The sequence below is a fragment of the Anticarsia gemmatalis genome, chromosome 2 (genome assembly GCF_050436995.1).
Source record: "Anticarsia gemmatalis isolate Benzon Research Colony breed Stoneville strain chromosome 2, ilAntGemm2 primary, whole genome shotgun sequence".
In the NCBI taxonomy this organism is placed as follows: domain Eukaryota; kingdom Metazoa; phylum Arthropoda; class Insecta; order Lepidoptera; family Erebidae; genus Anticarsia; species Anticarsia gemmatalis.
Window position 1 is genome coordinate 3205054 of NC_134746.1, and position 18069 is coordinate 3223122.

At 33.9% G+C, this 18069-nt stretch overlaps 1 protein-coding gene across 1 annotated transcript; it reads right to left on the bottom strand.

The window, feature by feature from the left end:
* Positions 1–95: 95 nt before the first annotated feature.
* On the bottom strand, positions 96–5928 carry LOC142979677 (protein lifeguard 4-like). Its single transcript, XM_076124745.1, has 5 exons — positions 5776–5928; positions 3328–3491; positions 2244–2349; positions 1618–1769; positions 96–1091 (listed from the first exon to the last, which is right to left on the bottom strand). Exons 1-5 carry the CDS (start codon positions 5839–5841, stop codon positions 839–841), a joined length of 741 nt encoding a protein of 246 aa, XP_075980860.1. The 5' UTR covers positions 5842–5928; the 3' UTR covers positions 96–838.
* Between the last annotated feature and the right edge of the window lie 12141 nt (positions 5929–18069).

Sequence of the window (18069 nt, forward strand, 5' to 3'; positions counted from 1 at the left end):
AAACAACAGTCCGTTATCAATTTCTCAAAAAACATGTCTATTAAGACTACATAAAAAAAAGGAGTTTAAAAAGTTATAAAATAAAACAACACATACTAATTTAATCAAACAATATATTATTTTATGTTTCAACAGTTGTGCTTCACGATGTTAATAATGTCAATGAGTGCTACGTGTATCAATGACGTCACAATATATAAATAAATACGACATAAGTAGCACGATTCATTACTTTAATACAATATAGTCCTGTAAAGATGCCTTGTACTGGCTAAAGATCATTTTATTTTTAATGGCACCGTTTTAATTGCCATTATTGAGGTACGTTTTATAGTGACGTTTGGAGTCGTGTATTAGGATTGTATACTATTACTAGTTAAGATCCGTTCAGGAATTTCGTTTTCTCTTCATAAATACCTTTCCCGTGTTTTTACAGACATAGACATAGACAATTTTACAAAAACAATAAGCCGAATGGAGTAAGCCGTTCTGGAGTTTTGAGCCCAGTAAGAAATTGGGTATATTTTTACCAAAGTCAAAATTATTTTCTAGCTATGTCTATAGTGAATAGGAGAAAATAATATTGTCTTATAGATAAATAATATTTAGCTTGTCCTTTTATCCAATCGTCACTATAATACCACTTTAAAATTCTAGCCTTAGAGGCTTACGCAACAGTTCAAAAGAGCTACCACGAAAAAAAATGGCGGATTTGACAGTACAAAATTGGAGAGTACCACAGCGATACCGTTTCAAATTCACAGCCGTTTACATCCAAATAAAGTGCAGTAAAATGCATTAATACATAAATGTTGCTAAGGAATGTTTTGGGAATAATTTAATTTCTATTAATCTCGTTGAGGATGCGGAGTATGTAGAGGAATAAGTTCAGGATGTCGAGGTACAGGTTGATGGTGGCAAGGATGTATTCTTCAGGGGACAGCGTGGTCATCATCATCTGTGTGTCGAAGATGAGGAACAGACTGAAGAGTATGGCGCCCACGAAGGACAGGGCTACCTCGAAGGCCGAGCTCTGGATGAAGAGTTGGAGAAGACCGCCAAGGATTAGCACGCTGAGGCCGGCGAACATACTGAAAATTAAATTTTAATATTGAATTAACATGTTTACATCGTATCGATCGTAGTGAATGTAAATCTGCGTATATGTCGCAGTAAGATAGATAAAGCCGTAACATAGTTTTATTTTTTTTTAAACCACTCAGAAGAAGGAGCCCCGCGAAGCGGGGCTCCGGCGACATCTTCAAACTCTCATTATAACTATGTTACGGCATATAATTACATACATACGTTACATACGGCATATAGGTACATACGTACCCGTATACGTTTCGACACTAGTCAAGATACATTACGAGAACTACTAAACACAAACTCTCGTTTTTTTTATGAAACAATGTCAAAGATAAAGAATGTTTTACGTAATAATACATATAACAAAAAAAAATTACAACTCCAGTTATTGTAAACGTTACAAAGGATTTGCTAGTTCGTCAGTTTACTACCAATTCGAAAGCAAATGCAGAAAGATCTCTTAAGGAAGTAGAAACTGGAGGTAATTTACTAATTTACCTATATTATTTATAAGATGCTACTCACCCATATCCAATGAAGGAGAAGTCAGTCTTGGTGTTGAGAGTGAACACGGTGAGCGAGAACACGACCGCGAAAGTGAGCATCAACGCTTGCAGCACCACGGCTGTGTTGTAGTACGACACCACCACGCCTACTGAGTATGCTTGTACCACCGTCTGCAAAAATTTTTAGTAGAGAAGTAGAGGCGATTTTAATGAGGAGGCTAAATCTAAACGAGAAAGCCTGCAACTTACGGTCTAGTGGGGCTAGGTGCTAGTGAACAGTGGCAAAGCTCATCATTTCAATTCAATGTTATAAGTAGTATTGGTGTGGTAAATTACGGCTTATTTTTTTTTTCCGTTTAGGAATTCACGACTTTACCGAAGGAAGAGTCAATAAGAAGTTGGTAACGTACACGTAATTTACCCAGGTGGATTAAATATATACCTATATACCTATACTTATACACTCAAAAAACTTCACCTTCACCCACGGACCCAAAGTGTTTAAAGCTTACGAAAAGTATATTTATTTCACCTGGGTAAACCAGGTGCATTAAGTGTACGTCATCGAGCTGGCAGGAATAAGTCACTAGGGTAGTAAAATAAAAAAAATAATAATAACAAAATGTATGTATAGTGTGTACTTACAAAACCAGCCAGTAGGTACAAGTTAGCGGGCGAGTCTCGTCTCTTCGCGATGAGCGCGAACAACGTGATCATGCTCAGCACGAACGCTACCAACACCATCCAGTCACTGCAAATAACATACTATTAGTCAATACCTTGCTTTACAATTTAAATGTTATTCCGGAAAATTTTGTCAGGAATAATATAATCTAACATTGAAGTTAAATCCCCTTGCTTTGGAGAGCACCTCAAGCCGTCAATGATTCACTGGAATACGTGCTTTTAGCCCGGACGATGACGTAAATAGTTTTTAAGGACATTAGATTGCTGTCCTGTCTAGGATTAAAGCATTTAGGAAGACGCAGCAGGCGGGAAACATTGGAAGATTAGGCTATACATTTTAAAAGCTACATTTTTAAGGTAAACAGCATAGGACTGCAAGAGCACTCATATAAATTTCATTAAAAACGCCTTGTGACTTAGCTACCTACTATTGTATCAACCAAGCGTAACATTGACACGTTGAAGGCGTGACAAATTTACTGTGTCGCACTGGCAACAAATGCAAATTGTTTTATTATTATGATACATAAATACAACGACACATAATATTGAGAGGTTCTACTTAGAATATCAACATGAGCATAATTCTACAACATGCTTAACATTATCATTATAGAAAGTTTGGATTAAATTTAATGAAAATAAAACAGCTCTTGATCTAAACAATAAGAATGATAAAAAATTGTTAATAATATTAATGTAAATCTCAATACACCTATATATCAGACATTAATAAGTGATAGGAAGGAAAATGCATACATTGTGTTGATTATTTACTATTTATTAATGTACACTTGCTTTTAATTCGAAGTATTTTCAATAATAAGTAAGTAGTGCCTCCGTGGCGCAGTGGTGTAGGCCACAGTGTCGCCACTCCGCCACCATTGGGTTCGATTCCCAAACGAAACAATTATTTGTGCGATCCACAAATAATTGTTTCGGGTTGTACTTTGTGTCCATTGTTTGCATGTTTGTCAAAGTTCCCGCGACACAAGAGCAATTCTTAGTGCGGGAGTTGTCTAAAAAACGTAGGATTCCTTACTTGGCATGTATGAACAGTTTGACTGGTTCAACGAAATGGAAAGTTCCTGCGATGGCGACGGTGGCCAGCAGCTGTACGGTGAGGAGGCCGTACACCTTGCGTACGAACCCCAGGCGGATCTCCTTGTCGGCGTTCGCAACATTGTTGCGGTATGAGAAATCGTCCTGCAAGAAAGAACAAGTGGCTTTTAACTTTGAAAATTAAAATCGTAACAAGACCTTATTTATGTTAGAGATTTAATCGCTAGGTAATTTTATATGAGGAATAAGATAAACATTTTTAAAGTAGAATCATTGACGGTGAAGAAAAACATCGTGATGAAACTGTCTGAACCTAACCATGCCTAAAAGTTGTTTAATACTGGTGTCGCCAGTGTGGTAATCACTGAAAGCCTAACCCCCCCTTGTTTAGCAGGAGACCCTTGCCCAGCAGTGGGACAGTATTGGGTTTAAATTTTGGAATTAGAGGCATGCCCTTTTGGAAAAAATAGGGTATCAGTCAAGATATTCCAATTAAACTAGACATATAGCTCATAGCTTAACATTAAACACCAAGTTACAATTATTATTTTAGATCAAAAACAGGGAATAAGAGAATTGATTCATATTCCTAGCTTAGTTACTTCATTCATTTGTGGATATATAATAAATGGTATCATAATTATTATTTCATTATGAGAGCATCCATACTGTTATTTTTATGGAGTCTATTGTTTAATGAAATATGACTCATTACTGTTTGTATAGATGTTTTGCTTTGTAAATAAAACATACTTGTTATGTAAACAATGTATTTCTGTACCATATTAATTGAAACCAAAAACACACTGGGTAAAATAATTTTTGCATTTTTTGGACTGGCAATTCTAGAGAATTTAAGCCTTATTATCTCATCATATGATAATTAATTTTAATTTTATTGATTTCCTGTACCTATTAAACTCAAAGCCCCTAGAGACATAATCATTGATTCAAAATTGCTAACAAATTTACTTTGATTTTATAGATTATTCATTATAGTAAGTCAAGCATTGAGAGGATTGAGACAGAAGCTATTACCAAGTAATTACTTATAACTCAATTAAAAGTATTATTATAGTAAGTCATTGCCAGTTAAGAGTTGAACAGACAATAAACAATATCAAATTAGAGGAGAACAAAAACATAATAGTATCTTATATGATCTTGTAAGACAATATAGAATTATCATATTATTATCTGATGACAAATATTAATTTAAGATTGTGTTTTCTATATTAAAGCAAATAAATAATACCACAGTATATAAAAGTCAATCTATAATTACCTATTGGTCACCATTAAGGCCTTTTTATAAAGCAATTATAGGTAATGTTAAAATCAATAATAGAGTCTAATTTTGTTCTGTAAGTAATATTGATTGGAAGGCTTGGTCCACACATATTCAGTTCGACATTAATGGAAAGACGGCAAAACTGAATATGTTTAAATAAACCTGATCAGCACAAGGTGAAGAACTGAGTCGAGGTGGTTTTGTTCTTTGATAAAAAAATTGCCGCTCTGAATGTGTTAAACCTAATATGCGTGAAGGATGCCTGACATTTCAGTTTTGTGAAGAAAGTCAGAGGCACAATCTGGTGGCAGCATTACAATTTTTAATTCTTGCATATACATTTACTATGAAGTTGAAGTCAGAAAAAACAATATTAACGATCCATTAGTACATTAAAATTTTAACTACTTATTTGTGCAACAAAATACTTATTTAATTGTAACAGATAAGTTTGTTTTAAACCCGATAATGTAATAAAATTATTGAAATGACCATGATTTTATAAAAAGTTTTCCTCATTTTGTCTCTGGTAATTATTAAGCACATGATTTAAAGTAAGTTTGTGAAATGCAATATGAGTCATAAATAGAAAGAAACATTATCAGTTTCTTGCCTAATTACCTTGAAGGTTTTGACATGTAAACTATAGTTGTAATAATGTTCTGAGTGTGTGTAAATGTGTGAGTGTCGTAGCAGCAGGTGAAATTAAGTATTTCCTAAATAAGGCGCTACTGACCAGTATAAAGAGGAAAAATCTAATAGATAGTTATCTAGGAGAGCATGGATGCAGCATCAATAATAACACTATCTGATATTAAAAGATAATAAAGCGATAGTTAAATTCTCAAAACAAAGATACTGCTGTCAAATTTATCTTATCACCATCGCAAATATTATAAACGTGGAATAATTGCTGATACCTGTGCCTATGAATATACTACTATGAATCACAACACGTTAAAACCCAAGGCTGTCTATGGCTTTTTAAAAGAAATTAATTTACATAAGAATGACTTCCAAGCTAACTTGTTTATTTAAACGTGTTTAATGTTTTTAGCACATATTGAAGGACAAACATCGAAAGCAACATTCACTGTTTATAAATTCGTGGATTGAAAAGTCTTTTGACAATCTTACCTCGATCGTTTCCTTGCCTCCGAGCTCGCAGTCCTCTTGGGCAAACATAAGCGGTATTGACGCCATTATTACGTGGTTATACACGATTAAACTGTTTTCACAAATAGATTTCCCCTTTACGTGTGTCGCAATGAATGACGTAAATGACGTTGTTTTGACGTTTACTGACAAATCAGGTGATCGAATTTTTTGTGCTGGATTTTTCTAGCTTTGAATAAAAGACTTTTTAGCCATTTTACGTATATAAAAATTTTCCGTCCTTCTTTGTTAGCTATCAATTAATAAATACTAACCTACTTATATTCATTATCCTTGATATAGGCTGCGCCTAATAAGGTTGTCACAGTAACAAGTGTAACAGTAATACTGGACTGCAGAATTAGCTTTGCAGCAGTGCGGTAAATTAACATTTAAATTTCTAAGTTTGTGAGCTAAGCGCCATGTTTAAAATATAAGGCTACTCACAGCGAAAAATATGTATGTACCTACCTAATGTGGTTTTAAATTGAAACTCGTCACATACATTACCATTTCCTGAGTACCAACGCAACCATTTACAAATTGATAATAGCAGGTCTACCGCCTAAGATAATATTTAAGTACAGGTATAATTATGAATATTATTATTGCACATTTAATACTTAGCCAGCCAGGCAAGTACTGATAGTTTATGTTGTATTGATTTTTGACTCACAGGCATATACCTACCTGCATAGTTCTCAATGATGTACCTACTTGCTTAATCAGTTAGTGTAGCACTATATTTATGTCGAAAATAAAAACAAAACCTTCAAAATCCATTGTTAAAAACAACTGTTACGAATAGCAAAAATAAAATAAAGAACTATCATTTTAAGAAAATTTAGCAAAAAAGAAAAAACTGACAGAGTTATACACCATAGCACAAAACAAACGACGTTGAAATCCACGTCGCCATTAAAAAAACACAGCGAAAAATAAAACCGTCGTTATTACTCTAACATTATAAGAGCTTGGAGCGCTGCAGTAAACTTGCACTAAAATGAAATTGAGTTAAATAGCGACCGACTGTCGAGCTCCGGCGGGTTCCGTCGCACCAAATCAACTTTCAAATGGAAAACCTATTTATCTGAGCCAATAGACTCGCTCCAACTTACTTGTATTATGTCGAATTAAAAGATTTTGTTTTCTAATAAAATGTCATTTGGTTTATTATTGAGTTAGTTCTATTTTTGGTAATTTTCGATGTTTTTCGTAGATCGACGTAATGATTTTATTTTCTTAACAGGCCGTTAGTCGTATGTCCTGATTTGTAAGCAAGTGCATTTGCAGATAGTTAAGACCCCTAGGTTCTTATGTAAATTAGAGATATCTCATATTTTGTTAAGCTCAATGGAACTTCTTATCATTACCTTTTTGCTTTTTAGAGTTTTTAGGTACCTTTACTTTTAGGTACCCATCACTATATTATTGTTACGTAGTAAATAGTACTGTAAAGTATTATTTTATATTTTTTTAGGACAATCAAGGTAATACGTATTCTGAACGCTACCACGATAAGAAAATTTCCCGGTTTTATGAAAAAAACTTATAAAAAACCCTGAAGCTAATGATCAACGGTTTCTTGTCGACATTGGAAGAGCGTACGTGTGATTCCCGTAGTGATCGAGAATGCAGATGAAGAGAGCTTGCGAAGACGAGATAATATAGAAATGTAGGCATAGAAAATTGACTTAATAAGTTTTGTTAACTACAAGAGTGCATTTGCCTAAGTACCTTTGGATATTAAGATACGCTTTACAACATGGCAATAATAGTTATTATTGTGAGTACCTACTAATATAATAATTATAGGGTTTTCAAAGTTATGTAGTAATAGTTAAGACTATTGCCATTTTTGCTTTCTTATCTAGACTTGCGCGAGTCCAATCTACTGTATTAAAGTAGTGAAGATTACTGTGTGACAGTGACAAAAAAAAAAACAGTACTAGACGATTTAAACAAGTGTCTCTGTATGTCAGTGATAGTATATTATTATAATCTGAATGATTCAGATATGAGAAGAAAATGATATTAGAAGAAAATATTCCGGGTTTTATTACTATTCAGACGAAATCCCGGGCAGATTTGAATGTACTATTTATATAACTTTATAGTACTGCTTACTTTAAAAGAAAAGATGTTGCGGTACATAATATATCTAAGGCTTACCCTACCAGTTGCCATGAACACAATGTAGCACCAACAAATAGGTTACTGAGCCAAAACAGTTAGGTAATACGATCGATTCTCGGACGGACATTATTTTAACTGGCAATAAAAGTTTAGTGTCATCGGCAGCGCGGGAAAGGTCGGCGGGTAATTACCACTTTTGGTGAAACTGCTTAATGCATTAGCGAATGTTGCCACTCGTGAATTAGATATTTACTTGGTTTTGGGGAGAGTAACGGGAAGTTCTGCCTGACTTGTTAGGATATGAACCTTAAATCTTAGCTTTCCTATCTTTTTAAGATGTTCTATATTAGGATGCCTTCCACAGGAGCTTAATGTGACTTAAAGAACTGCCAAGTCGTACCAAACTCAAACTTCAGCCAAAGAAATCCATAAGCAAGCTTCTCGTCTACCACATTGACTTTCAACTTAGGATGTTCAAATTAGAACTTGAACGTTGTTCCATAATGTCGCTGGCGACAGCTATTAATCCATTTGGCGTCCGTTCCATAACATCGACTCCGTAGTTACACAAATAAAACATCATTGTAAATGTATCAAAACATATATTTTGTACACTTAATTGAATCGATACGAGCATAATAAATTAATTTCAACAATATTGACAGCATTATTCCAATTACATTGAAAATTCATAACATAATTTCGATAGTAATTAACGTACGAAATAACAGCGTCCACTACGAAAATGACTGAATATGCACTCCACAAAATGAAGTTAAATTTTAAACCGAATTTCATTTTAATATAAATTAATTTATTCCCTGAAGCTCGCTGCAAAAGTGGTGAAAAACCAGCGCTTGAATTTAAAAAGAATATTTGGTTTGTGAACTGCGAAATGAAAATTATACAGACTATTTCATAGCTATTTATGGTTTTAAAATGAATATTTTGATGAATTAGGTTTTCGATTTTCAGGAAAAGTGTGACATTCGAATTGACTTTAGAAAACTTGTATTAATTATACGCTATCATGGTGTTCGACAATTGCGCAGATGTATATTCTTTGTAAAACTGTATGTTCTAATTTCACAAAATCCATGCTTATCGTGACCATACGTCCCACTTTTTGAAGGATGGTCCCGCTTCGGTGTACCTATGTTCTGCTTTGAGCGGATAATAAGTGCGTTCTAGGAACTCTAGTCGCAGCAATCATAACTTTGAAAGTCATCAAAACGCTATAAACACCTGATTCAGTCACAAAATCGCTAATAGCCGATGCCAGAACCACCTACTGTATGACCTAAAACCACTTTGAACGATCCTACTCTCTTAAGCCCTACATACTGACCATTACACTCAAAGCTTTAATTCCTTATATTTACCTCTGTTTCAAGAACTCTTATACCGTTTTTAGGCAATGGATTTCTGAAATCCCACTTTCACAATGTATTTCACTTTGCATACCTTTATTTCCTTAAAAATGCGTCCCAAACAAACAAGCATTTATATGAGAGGCCATTGTTGGTATGTGCAGGTATCTTGAGGCACCGGACTTCCGTAAATCGTGTGCCTCGACAAATTGGAACGTAGGTTTATGCTCCAAGTTATAAACGATGAGATAATTGCTTGCTTTATTTACTGGGAGAAGTGTTGGGCTGCAAATTGCAACGGCAAACGGAGCTACTGTTTACCATTGCAATTTGCATAACTGTTACTTAAATCTTTACTCTAACGAATAGAGGTTAATACCTACATTATTAAATTGCATTATTGTGCTTTCATTAATAGTTTCTGCGTCGGGTTTTTAGCATTGTAACATTTAATTATCGTTTTATTTGGAACTTAACTTCGAGAAACCGTAGGTAGTACTAAAAAAGATAGGAAGCGATCTGCAAAAAATATGATAAAACAGATTGTAATTTAAAAAATACTATTGTCATCTATTCAAAACTGTTTGCTTTACCTATCACTTAACAAACCATATCCTATTAAGATTAATAGTAAACATTTTTTTACACTACTCTTTGCATTGCTGATAATACTTATTATATGAATCATTAACCTCCATTAAGCAACTTCAGAAATAATCTCAAACAAAGCAGAATCTTTGACGTATTCCTCTGTAAGCCCCTATTCAGTTATTGGTGCAGCATCTCAAGCTATATTGCAGTATTTGCAGTAGAACCAATCACTTAGCTTCACATAAGGCCTTAATACCGTACATATACGTACTATTACGTATACGAGATGATTCCTTTGACGGACTTGTACTGACGATACTGAACTCTAACTGGTATGGAAACTATGGTACTGAAGTGTATTTGGGCAATTATATGATGTCTATAAAGATAAATATAGCTATATTTAGTTACATAACTTATATAGTGTGTGCTGTAGTGCTTTTCATTTTAACTTTGAGTATCATTTATTGATTTTTAATTGGTCATAGTGAAATGTTGATAGCTATGTGCTTTAATGTAATTTCTTTTCTTAGAATTTGCTTTGATATTATATTAATATGATTATAACTTATTGTTTATAAATTGATCAAGGATCAAGTATGGATAATTTTGATGATAAAGTACACAATGAGGATTTTTTAAACAAAATTCGTTGTAGGCTATTTTTTGTACTCATGCCAAACTCATTTTCATAGAAAATCATTTTCTTTAGATCAAGATGGTCCTATAATTGCTGCAAAACACCTAGAGTTATTCATTTATTTTTTTTTAATTTCTACAACTTTTTTTTAATCATCCAATTAGATGTAACCTTCATTTTTTAATTAAATACACAATTGTGATTCGCTCCATCTTGCCGCGTGAGTCCACAACGGTACCTCCGGGTCGCGTCGTCGGCGACTGCCTTCAAGAAATTTAATTAGAATTCCCACAAATTTCTCCCATAAAGATGTTCTCGGATAAAAGACCAGTGTTATATTAAAAACTGGTTTAAAGTACAGGTGGGCGGGAGAGTAGAGTGATTGAATTCTATTTTTAGCTAACGTTTGGAAAAGTTTGAAAATTGATGTGAAGATGACATTGGTTGTAACTTCATTGATTGTTTCTTGAGATTTCTTAGAGGTGGTGGGGTGTCTATTTTTAAACTTTAATTATGTGCTTAATTTGTGTATGTTGACGCTTTTATAATCTCTGCATGAGTATCGATTGTTTGATTATGTATTGTGTAACTTAAAAGGTTTTTATGGAGGTCGTTACTTGGCCCCATATTTATTTTTGTCAAGTTAAACAGACAAGCAAACCAATTTTAACCGTGGTTAATCGTATGGATACCGCATTTTACGATGATATTGTTTGTCTTCCCAATAAAAGATAAATAAAACACTTATTATTGCAATTTTTTAAAGAATAATTCACCATTTTCAGCGCAGTGTAACTTGAAGAGTTAAGAGTTCGACAACTTCCTCATATCTAAAAAAAAACTACATCAACAAAATCAAAACAAAAACAAAATTAAATGGAAAATGGACTTTAATCTATATAAAACGAACTCAATTCCAGTCTGTCTTTAATTCAGAACCATAATTATGTCGTCCGACCGCACAATGTACTCAGAGCCCTCCAATATTTATCGGTAATTGAAAACGTTCTCGCACCCCACAGATAATATATACCGACAAATCCGAGTGATGACGACATTTTTACGCAGGTGGACTTTTAAATAGGTTTCGGTTTGCGTTTTGTTCACGTGTCGCTTTTTAAGGCTTGCCTTTTCATTTATTTAGAGTATTTTGTGGCAGCGTTTCTTAAGCTTTCTCAGTCTGCGGACACCATTTAATAAAAAAATCCGGGAGTAATTTTCTTTATTTTTGAACTGTTAAAACTCTTTTTTTTTAATGCTATATTAAATATGAAAGTTTGTGCTAAATGAGCGCAACGATTGCAAAACTAGCAGGCCTTTAGTAAAATATTCAAAAGACATAAGATAAAACAGGGGACCCCCTTCACATATTTGTGGATATACTTACTCAGGGGTTTGCGGACTACAAGTTAAGAAACACTGTTTTCGAGGATATAAATAATTATTCAAAGTGGTGCCTTTCATGATTCTTGTATAGTTTTAAAGGTTTTGTGCGAATCAAATAGTGACTGACCTATTTTTAACTTCAAAGAAAATAAACAACTTTTTGTGTGTTTTTACATACAAAAAGTTGTTTTCATTTAAAAGTAAATGACGGACGACGTTTTTATAAAGCTTACATTTTACAACTTTAGTTGGAACTATTGGTTACATACAACTATGTCATTAACCAAAGGAAAATCTTTATAACTTTAAAACGGTATAAACATTACTTCGACTTCGTTATCTACTATTTGTCATGTACAATTTTATCGATACAAATAACGAAAATGTAATCCTAAAAAGAGCATTATTTGAAAACATTATTTAAATCATTGTTAGATAATAACTAAACGCCCAGTATGCGTATCACGAATCTCAGTTGACAACTATCTCTAGTGTATGTCAAATTGATGGCTATTATTAAGTACATTGCTGCTTTGACGTAACGTGTAACTCACTATAATGTATGGAAGAAAACAATGTAAAGTGACTGCGAAATAGTTGTCAACTGAGATCCGTGTTAGCCCCAGATAAGATTAAAAAGAAAACAAACTATTCTCAACTATTTGAATTCCGAAAAGACTACCCCATTTTGAAATTAGCAACCATAGTGCAACAATTCATTACTCATTCAGTAGGCCCAAGTGGCTCACAAATTGAACAAAGAGGCGCATTGTCCACATAAAGCCGTGTTCACACTGACTCATAGTCACGGCGAATGCAATCAGATTCGCAATGCGACAGCGTTATTATGCAGATTAAAGCTTTATTGTGTTATATGCGGCGTATATGTGTTTTTGTTATTCCTATTTTAATATTGTTTGGATAATTGATGACGTGTGTGGTGCAGTGGGTAATGAGATCACTAAGCTTCTATGCGAAGGTCGTGGGTCCCATTTCTTCATGGAGCTAGTAGACCCATTTATGTATATGTGAGTGTGATCTCTCTAATATTGTTTTGATTTTGGTTGTGCTTCGTGTTTGTTGTTTGTAATTTTTCTCGCGATGGATAAGTGTTGTACTGCTTATATATATGTATATAGTTTATTGTCGCCAATTGTATATGTATGTATATGTACCAATAGTACACTTACTATTCCATCTCTTTTATATCTTGATGAAGTGAACCAGTGACAGGTCCATCGCAGGACTTACATTAAAACTTTAAAAGGTATCTAGAGAAAACGAGTATTGCAAAAAAAGTGAAAACGGTAAAAAATCTTCGAAAAAACTAATCCGGCGATGGAAAACGAAATGTATATGAATGCAGGAATACGGTGAAACTAACGTGTTTGTATCTCTGCGTATATAGCGAGCTTATGACGTCATTATAAATTCATTGCGGGCATGTGGGGGAGGGAGAATGGTATAAAACATATTGATATTACTTGTGGTGCAGTTATTCTACTTAGTATTTAAGGTCAGTTCCAAACCTATGAATAAGTGCAGCATATTTCTCAAATAAAATGACAGTAAATGTATAGAAATTATTGTCAAAATTCCATTTAATAAGCTAAGATGTCCAATATTTGTTCAGAAATTGCGAAATACAGGGACTTACAGTCTTCTAAAATATATTCTAGGTAGATTATAGGTAAGATATTTAGCTTTTCTCACTGACTGACTACTGACTACCTAGTGATTTCAATTTACCAGTTATATCGGACGACTGGTTGTTATTGGAACTCCTTTAAAATAAAAAATAACAGCCTAATTTCTTGAATACGGTTCACTTAAAACAGTTAAATCTATAGGTCACGCCCTAATTACAAAAAGTACCAATTAAAATATATTACACATCTCTACTGAACCTCTCAAAAACAGGCCAAACTTCAAAACAAGTAAGCCTTCATAATCACGTTAAGAAACCTTCAATCTATACTAATCTATACTAATATAATAAAGCTGAAGAGTTTGTTTGTTTGTTTGTTTGAACGCGCTAATCTCAGGAACTACTGGTCCGATTTGAAAAATTCTTTCAGTGTCAGATAGCCCATTTATCGAGGAAGGCTTTAGGCTATATAACATCACGCTACGGTTATTAGGAGCGGAGTAGCAACGAAAAATGTTACAAAAACGGGGAAAATGTTGACCCATTCTTTAGGTGACGCAAGCGAAGTTGCGCGGGTCAGCTAGTATTAAATAAAATCGATGAGTTCCCTTACAAGTCGCGACTGGTGCAATATTATACGGAGATGAAATCAGGCCATATTAGAGTAATCCCAACTCCCTGAGGTCTTTCATCGTACGATATTTTATCAAGAAAATTATTACTAGTTTTAGATTGGAAACTTATCCTGCTTCCTTTTATGTTTGACATTTTTTTTGTAATGGCAACTCGTGTTTTCTTTTTTTTTTAACTGGATTAATATTAGAATATAGAATAATACTTATTTCTAAAATGTTTAGATTTCTATCTTCACTAATTTTGCAACATTACTTACGTTGTCTAAAAAGTTACAATTTTCTTTTCTCTTATCATTTTTTTTACAAAAATATTAGTTTTGGAAGTTTAAATAACTATAAACTTTCGCGTTGCATATTAATTATATAATAGGATACGGGACTACTACTAGTAGGCATTCCAAGGTCAAAAAGATTTTAATTTTAGTTAATTAAGATGCAAAAAACCAAATGAATTCGTCATTTTTTTTCCTGTTAATCTGTTCTAGTAAACGGCACAGCTCTACTCCAGACTCCTAAAAAATACTTTTCATATTAAACAAACCTATGGAATCTTGAAACAAATATTCGGTGTCGGACGAAAAAAAAGAAAATCCCACAGCAAAAAGATATTTGCGCGTATTAATCTAATTCCAAGTTCTATTAAATGGAGTGGTGGCTTCATTTACATCTGACATTTAAGATATAAGCGTCAAGTGAAATCGAACAGATTTACTTAATCGCCTTAAGTAAATTGTAAGCGGTATATTATACTGAAGGAAAATACTTAATTCTATTGGAAACTCACTGACCTTTTCTAAGTATGTACTTAATTTTTACTTAACTTTTTTTGGAATTATTCGAGTGTGTTAGTTCATTTTGGTTTGGATTGCAAGTGTCGTCGTTTAGGTGTGCGGGGCCCAATATTTAAGCTGTTAATGTTGATTTAACATGAAGTCGTGTCATGTTTTAATGATAAATTACTTACAAAATAGCATCAATAGTTTCATTTTGGCAGAAAGCATTACAGAAATCACTCATACCCATATTAAATCATAAACATGATTATGAAAGGCTAAAGCTTTTATTCCAACTACTACATTTTTGTACGGACATCATTGACACAAAGGATATTCATTGCTTCACGTCCGTAGTCCAAGTAAAACATCGGCTACGCGCTACACAGAGGCATGCTACGCAGCTACGCGCCGCATACGTGCTACGCCAACATGCTACGATGCTACGAACGACGTGTTCGAGCTTCCACGCTTGTATTATTATTATAGGAGTTGGCTTTAGCCCGATGTATTTATATTATTATTATACTTACTATCACAAATAATATTAAACAGAAGTGCAGTGTGTTTCTTTGTCTCCATCTCTGACACTACCGAACGAAAGTTACAATATTTATGGCAAATCTAAGCCGCTTTATTGGTATTCAAAACAAGTTATTCTATTTTAAAAAAGACAAGTCCTGCACTAATAATTGTTCCTTTTGTTCACGAGGACTTTAGCAAACATACAAACAACGGTCTCAATGTCATACATATTTTTTTCATATATGAAACCACATTCCCACACATTTAAATCATTTTTAAAATAAAAATACTGAATGCGTTGAATATAACTGTAGAAGAAGCCTCCCAATAGCCTGGGGCTGATTTAGTGCCCGTCCAACATAACTTGAGCCACCCCATCCCCCGCACAAAGCGCGCTTTGAAAGAACGAAGGCTTCCCTAATGAAATACCTGAGGTCAGGTTATACTGGCCGGACCATTTACGTGGAAAACGGTAGCAATTCAATTTGATTTTGAAATAGAATTGTTTCATTCTCGTTAGTGGGTAAATGCATATTTGTAATTATTTGGGTTATTAATGCGATGCTGTATATTTCAGAGGTTCAAGGCTACATTAAGCGGGCTAAATATTCTAATATGAAAGCTAGATTTATGTACGATGATCTAAATTCTGTGTATAGTTTAATTTTAGTTATCTTATGTCAAATTCTAGATAGGCAACCGGTTTTATAGGAAAGTAGCAAAGTGCTTATTTGCTCCTTAGTTAGCGTATTGAGGCGTTAATAGAGTAGAGTCACTCAGATATTTGTTTTGCGTATTTCACAAAACACTTTAATACAAAAGAGAATCGGGAAATATAAAACCAAAGTCTGCATGTCGATCTATTTATTATGCTTTCATTAAACTGATGAACTGGTCGAGGTCGAGATTGTGGTAGTGTCTCCAAAAAGAGATAAGTCTAGTGTTTGTTCGTATTAGTATAGTGAGTGAGCTTAAAACACCGGATTCACTATTCTTCACAGATTATTATTGTATATTTGTTCTAATTTCATCTAATATTATACTACCTTGTTCGTAATTTATTTTACCCAAGCCAGGAACAGGATCCGGAACCTCACAATCAGCAGTCGCACACACAACCTCTCAGACTACATAACTTAACAACACTAACCATTTACAAAACTGTAATTTCAAATCAGTTAACCTAAATAAACGACTACCGGTAGTTATTGCCCCTAAAACAATAACCATGATCGTATCTGCAATTATGAGAGAAACATACAAAAAGACATAACGAATTGCAGGCGCCGAGGGGGGAATAAAGAATATTAAATATTTCAACCCCATACCAACGCTGTATAGTTTTGCATGGAGCGTTTTTAATTAAACGCAGTAGTGATGTGCTTTGTGCTGACGGATATTGAATTATTTTTAATAATATTATGATTTTGCAGTACTTGGCCAGTGTGGTGCACTATAGGTCTAACTCTTTCTTCAATTCGGGAGGAGACCCTTGCCCAGCAGTGCGACGGTAAAATTTAACCCATTAATGCCCCACTACTGGGCAAGGGTCTCCTCCCGGAATGAGGAAGGGGTTAGTCCTTCTGTCCACCACGCTGGCTAAGTGCAAGTTTAGAACTATGGATACCTTTAAGAACTGATTTAAATAACTCTCACGTATGCAAGGCATAACGATATTTACGAAGTGGACAGTAATGGCTTTAAAAAAGACAAATTTCTATAACATTCGGACTCTTTTGGAAAGATTTTTATAGTATGTTTTAAATAGACGATAAAACAAATTTAGAACTTCTTTTTTGTTGACATTCTTATACATGACCACCGGTCATTCTACCCAATAGAAATAGTTATATTTTTAAACGAAATCCTGGTTTCCTTGTTTACTGCTTCTTATCTTTAGAATAATACAAATGTCGCCACTATCCTACTTACTTCTACATGTAAAGTTCACCACCCGTTGCGGCTTTGTTGCAGATATACAGAGCCTATGCCCGAAGGAATTAACACTAATTAACTTTTACTAACCCAGTTGTGGTTTAGTTAGTTAGTAAGTTTTGTTTCTTGTTGTTTTTCACTGTAAGTGTCCTGTGGTCGCGATGGATATTAAGAGAAAACTGCACTATCAATTTGTATATGTTTAATTTACATAATATTTTAGTATTAAAATACCAACATTCATTAAACTTTTCTGCGTAGCTGTTGATTTATGAGATAATGATTTCGGATGAATTAAAAAAAAAAGTTGCATGAAAAGAACACAGTACACTGAAATACTGATAACAGCACTGTAATATTAATAATATTGTTTTATTTCATTCAATAATGACTTCATATAAATATGGACAACCGAATAGCTATCGGGAATTTTTGCATGATAATGAAATCAGCGCCCCTAGCGCATTCAGCAAGAACTATTTTATCAAATATTAAAATTTCACGTCTTCTATTGCCGTGTAGATCGCTACAGAGAGGCGATTCCCTACTACTATCGCTACCTATCGATAATTTTGGTATGAAAACCAAATCAACGCCCCTAGCGGATGCTGTGTGAACCATTTGTTATGTACATCTT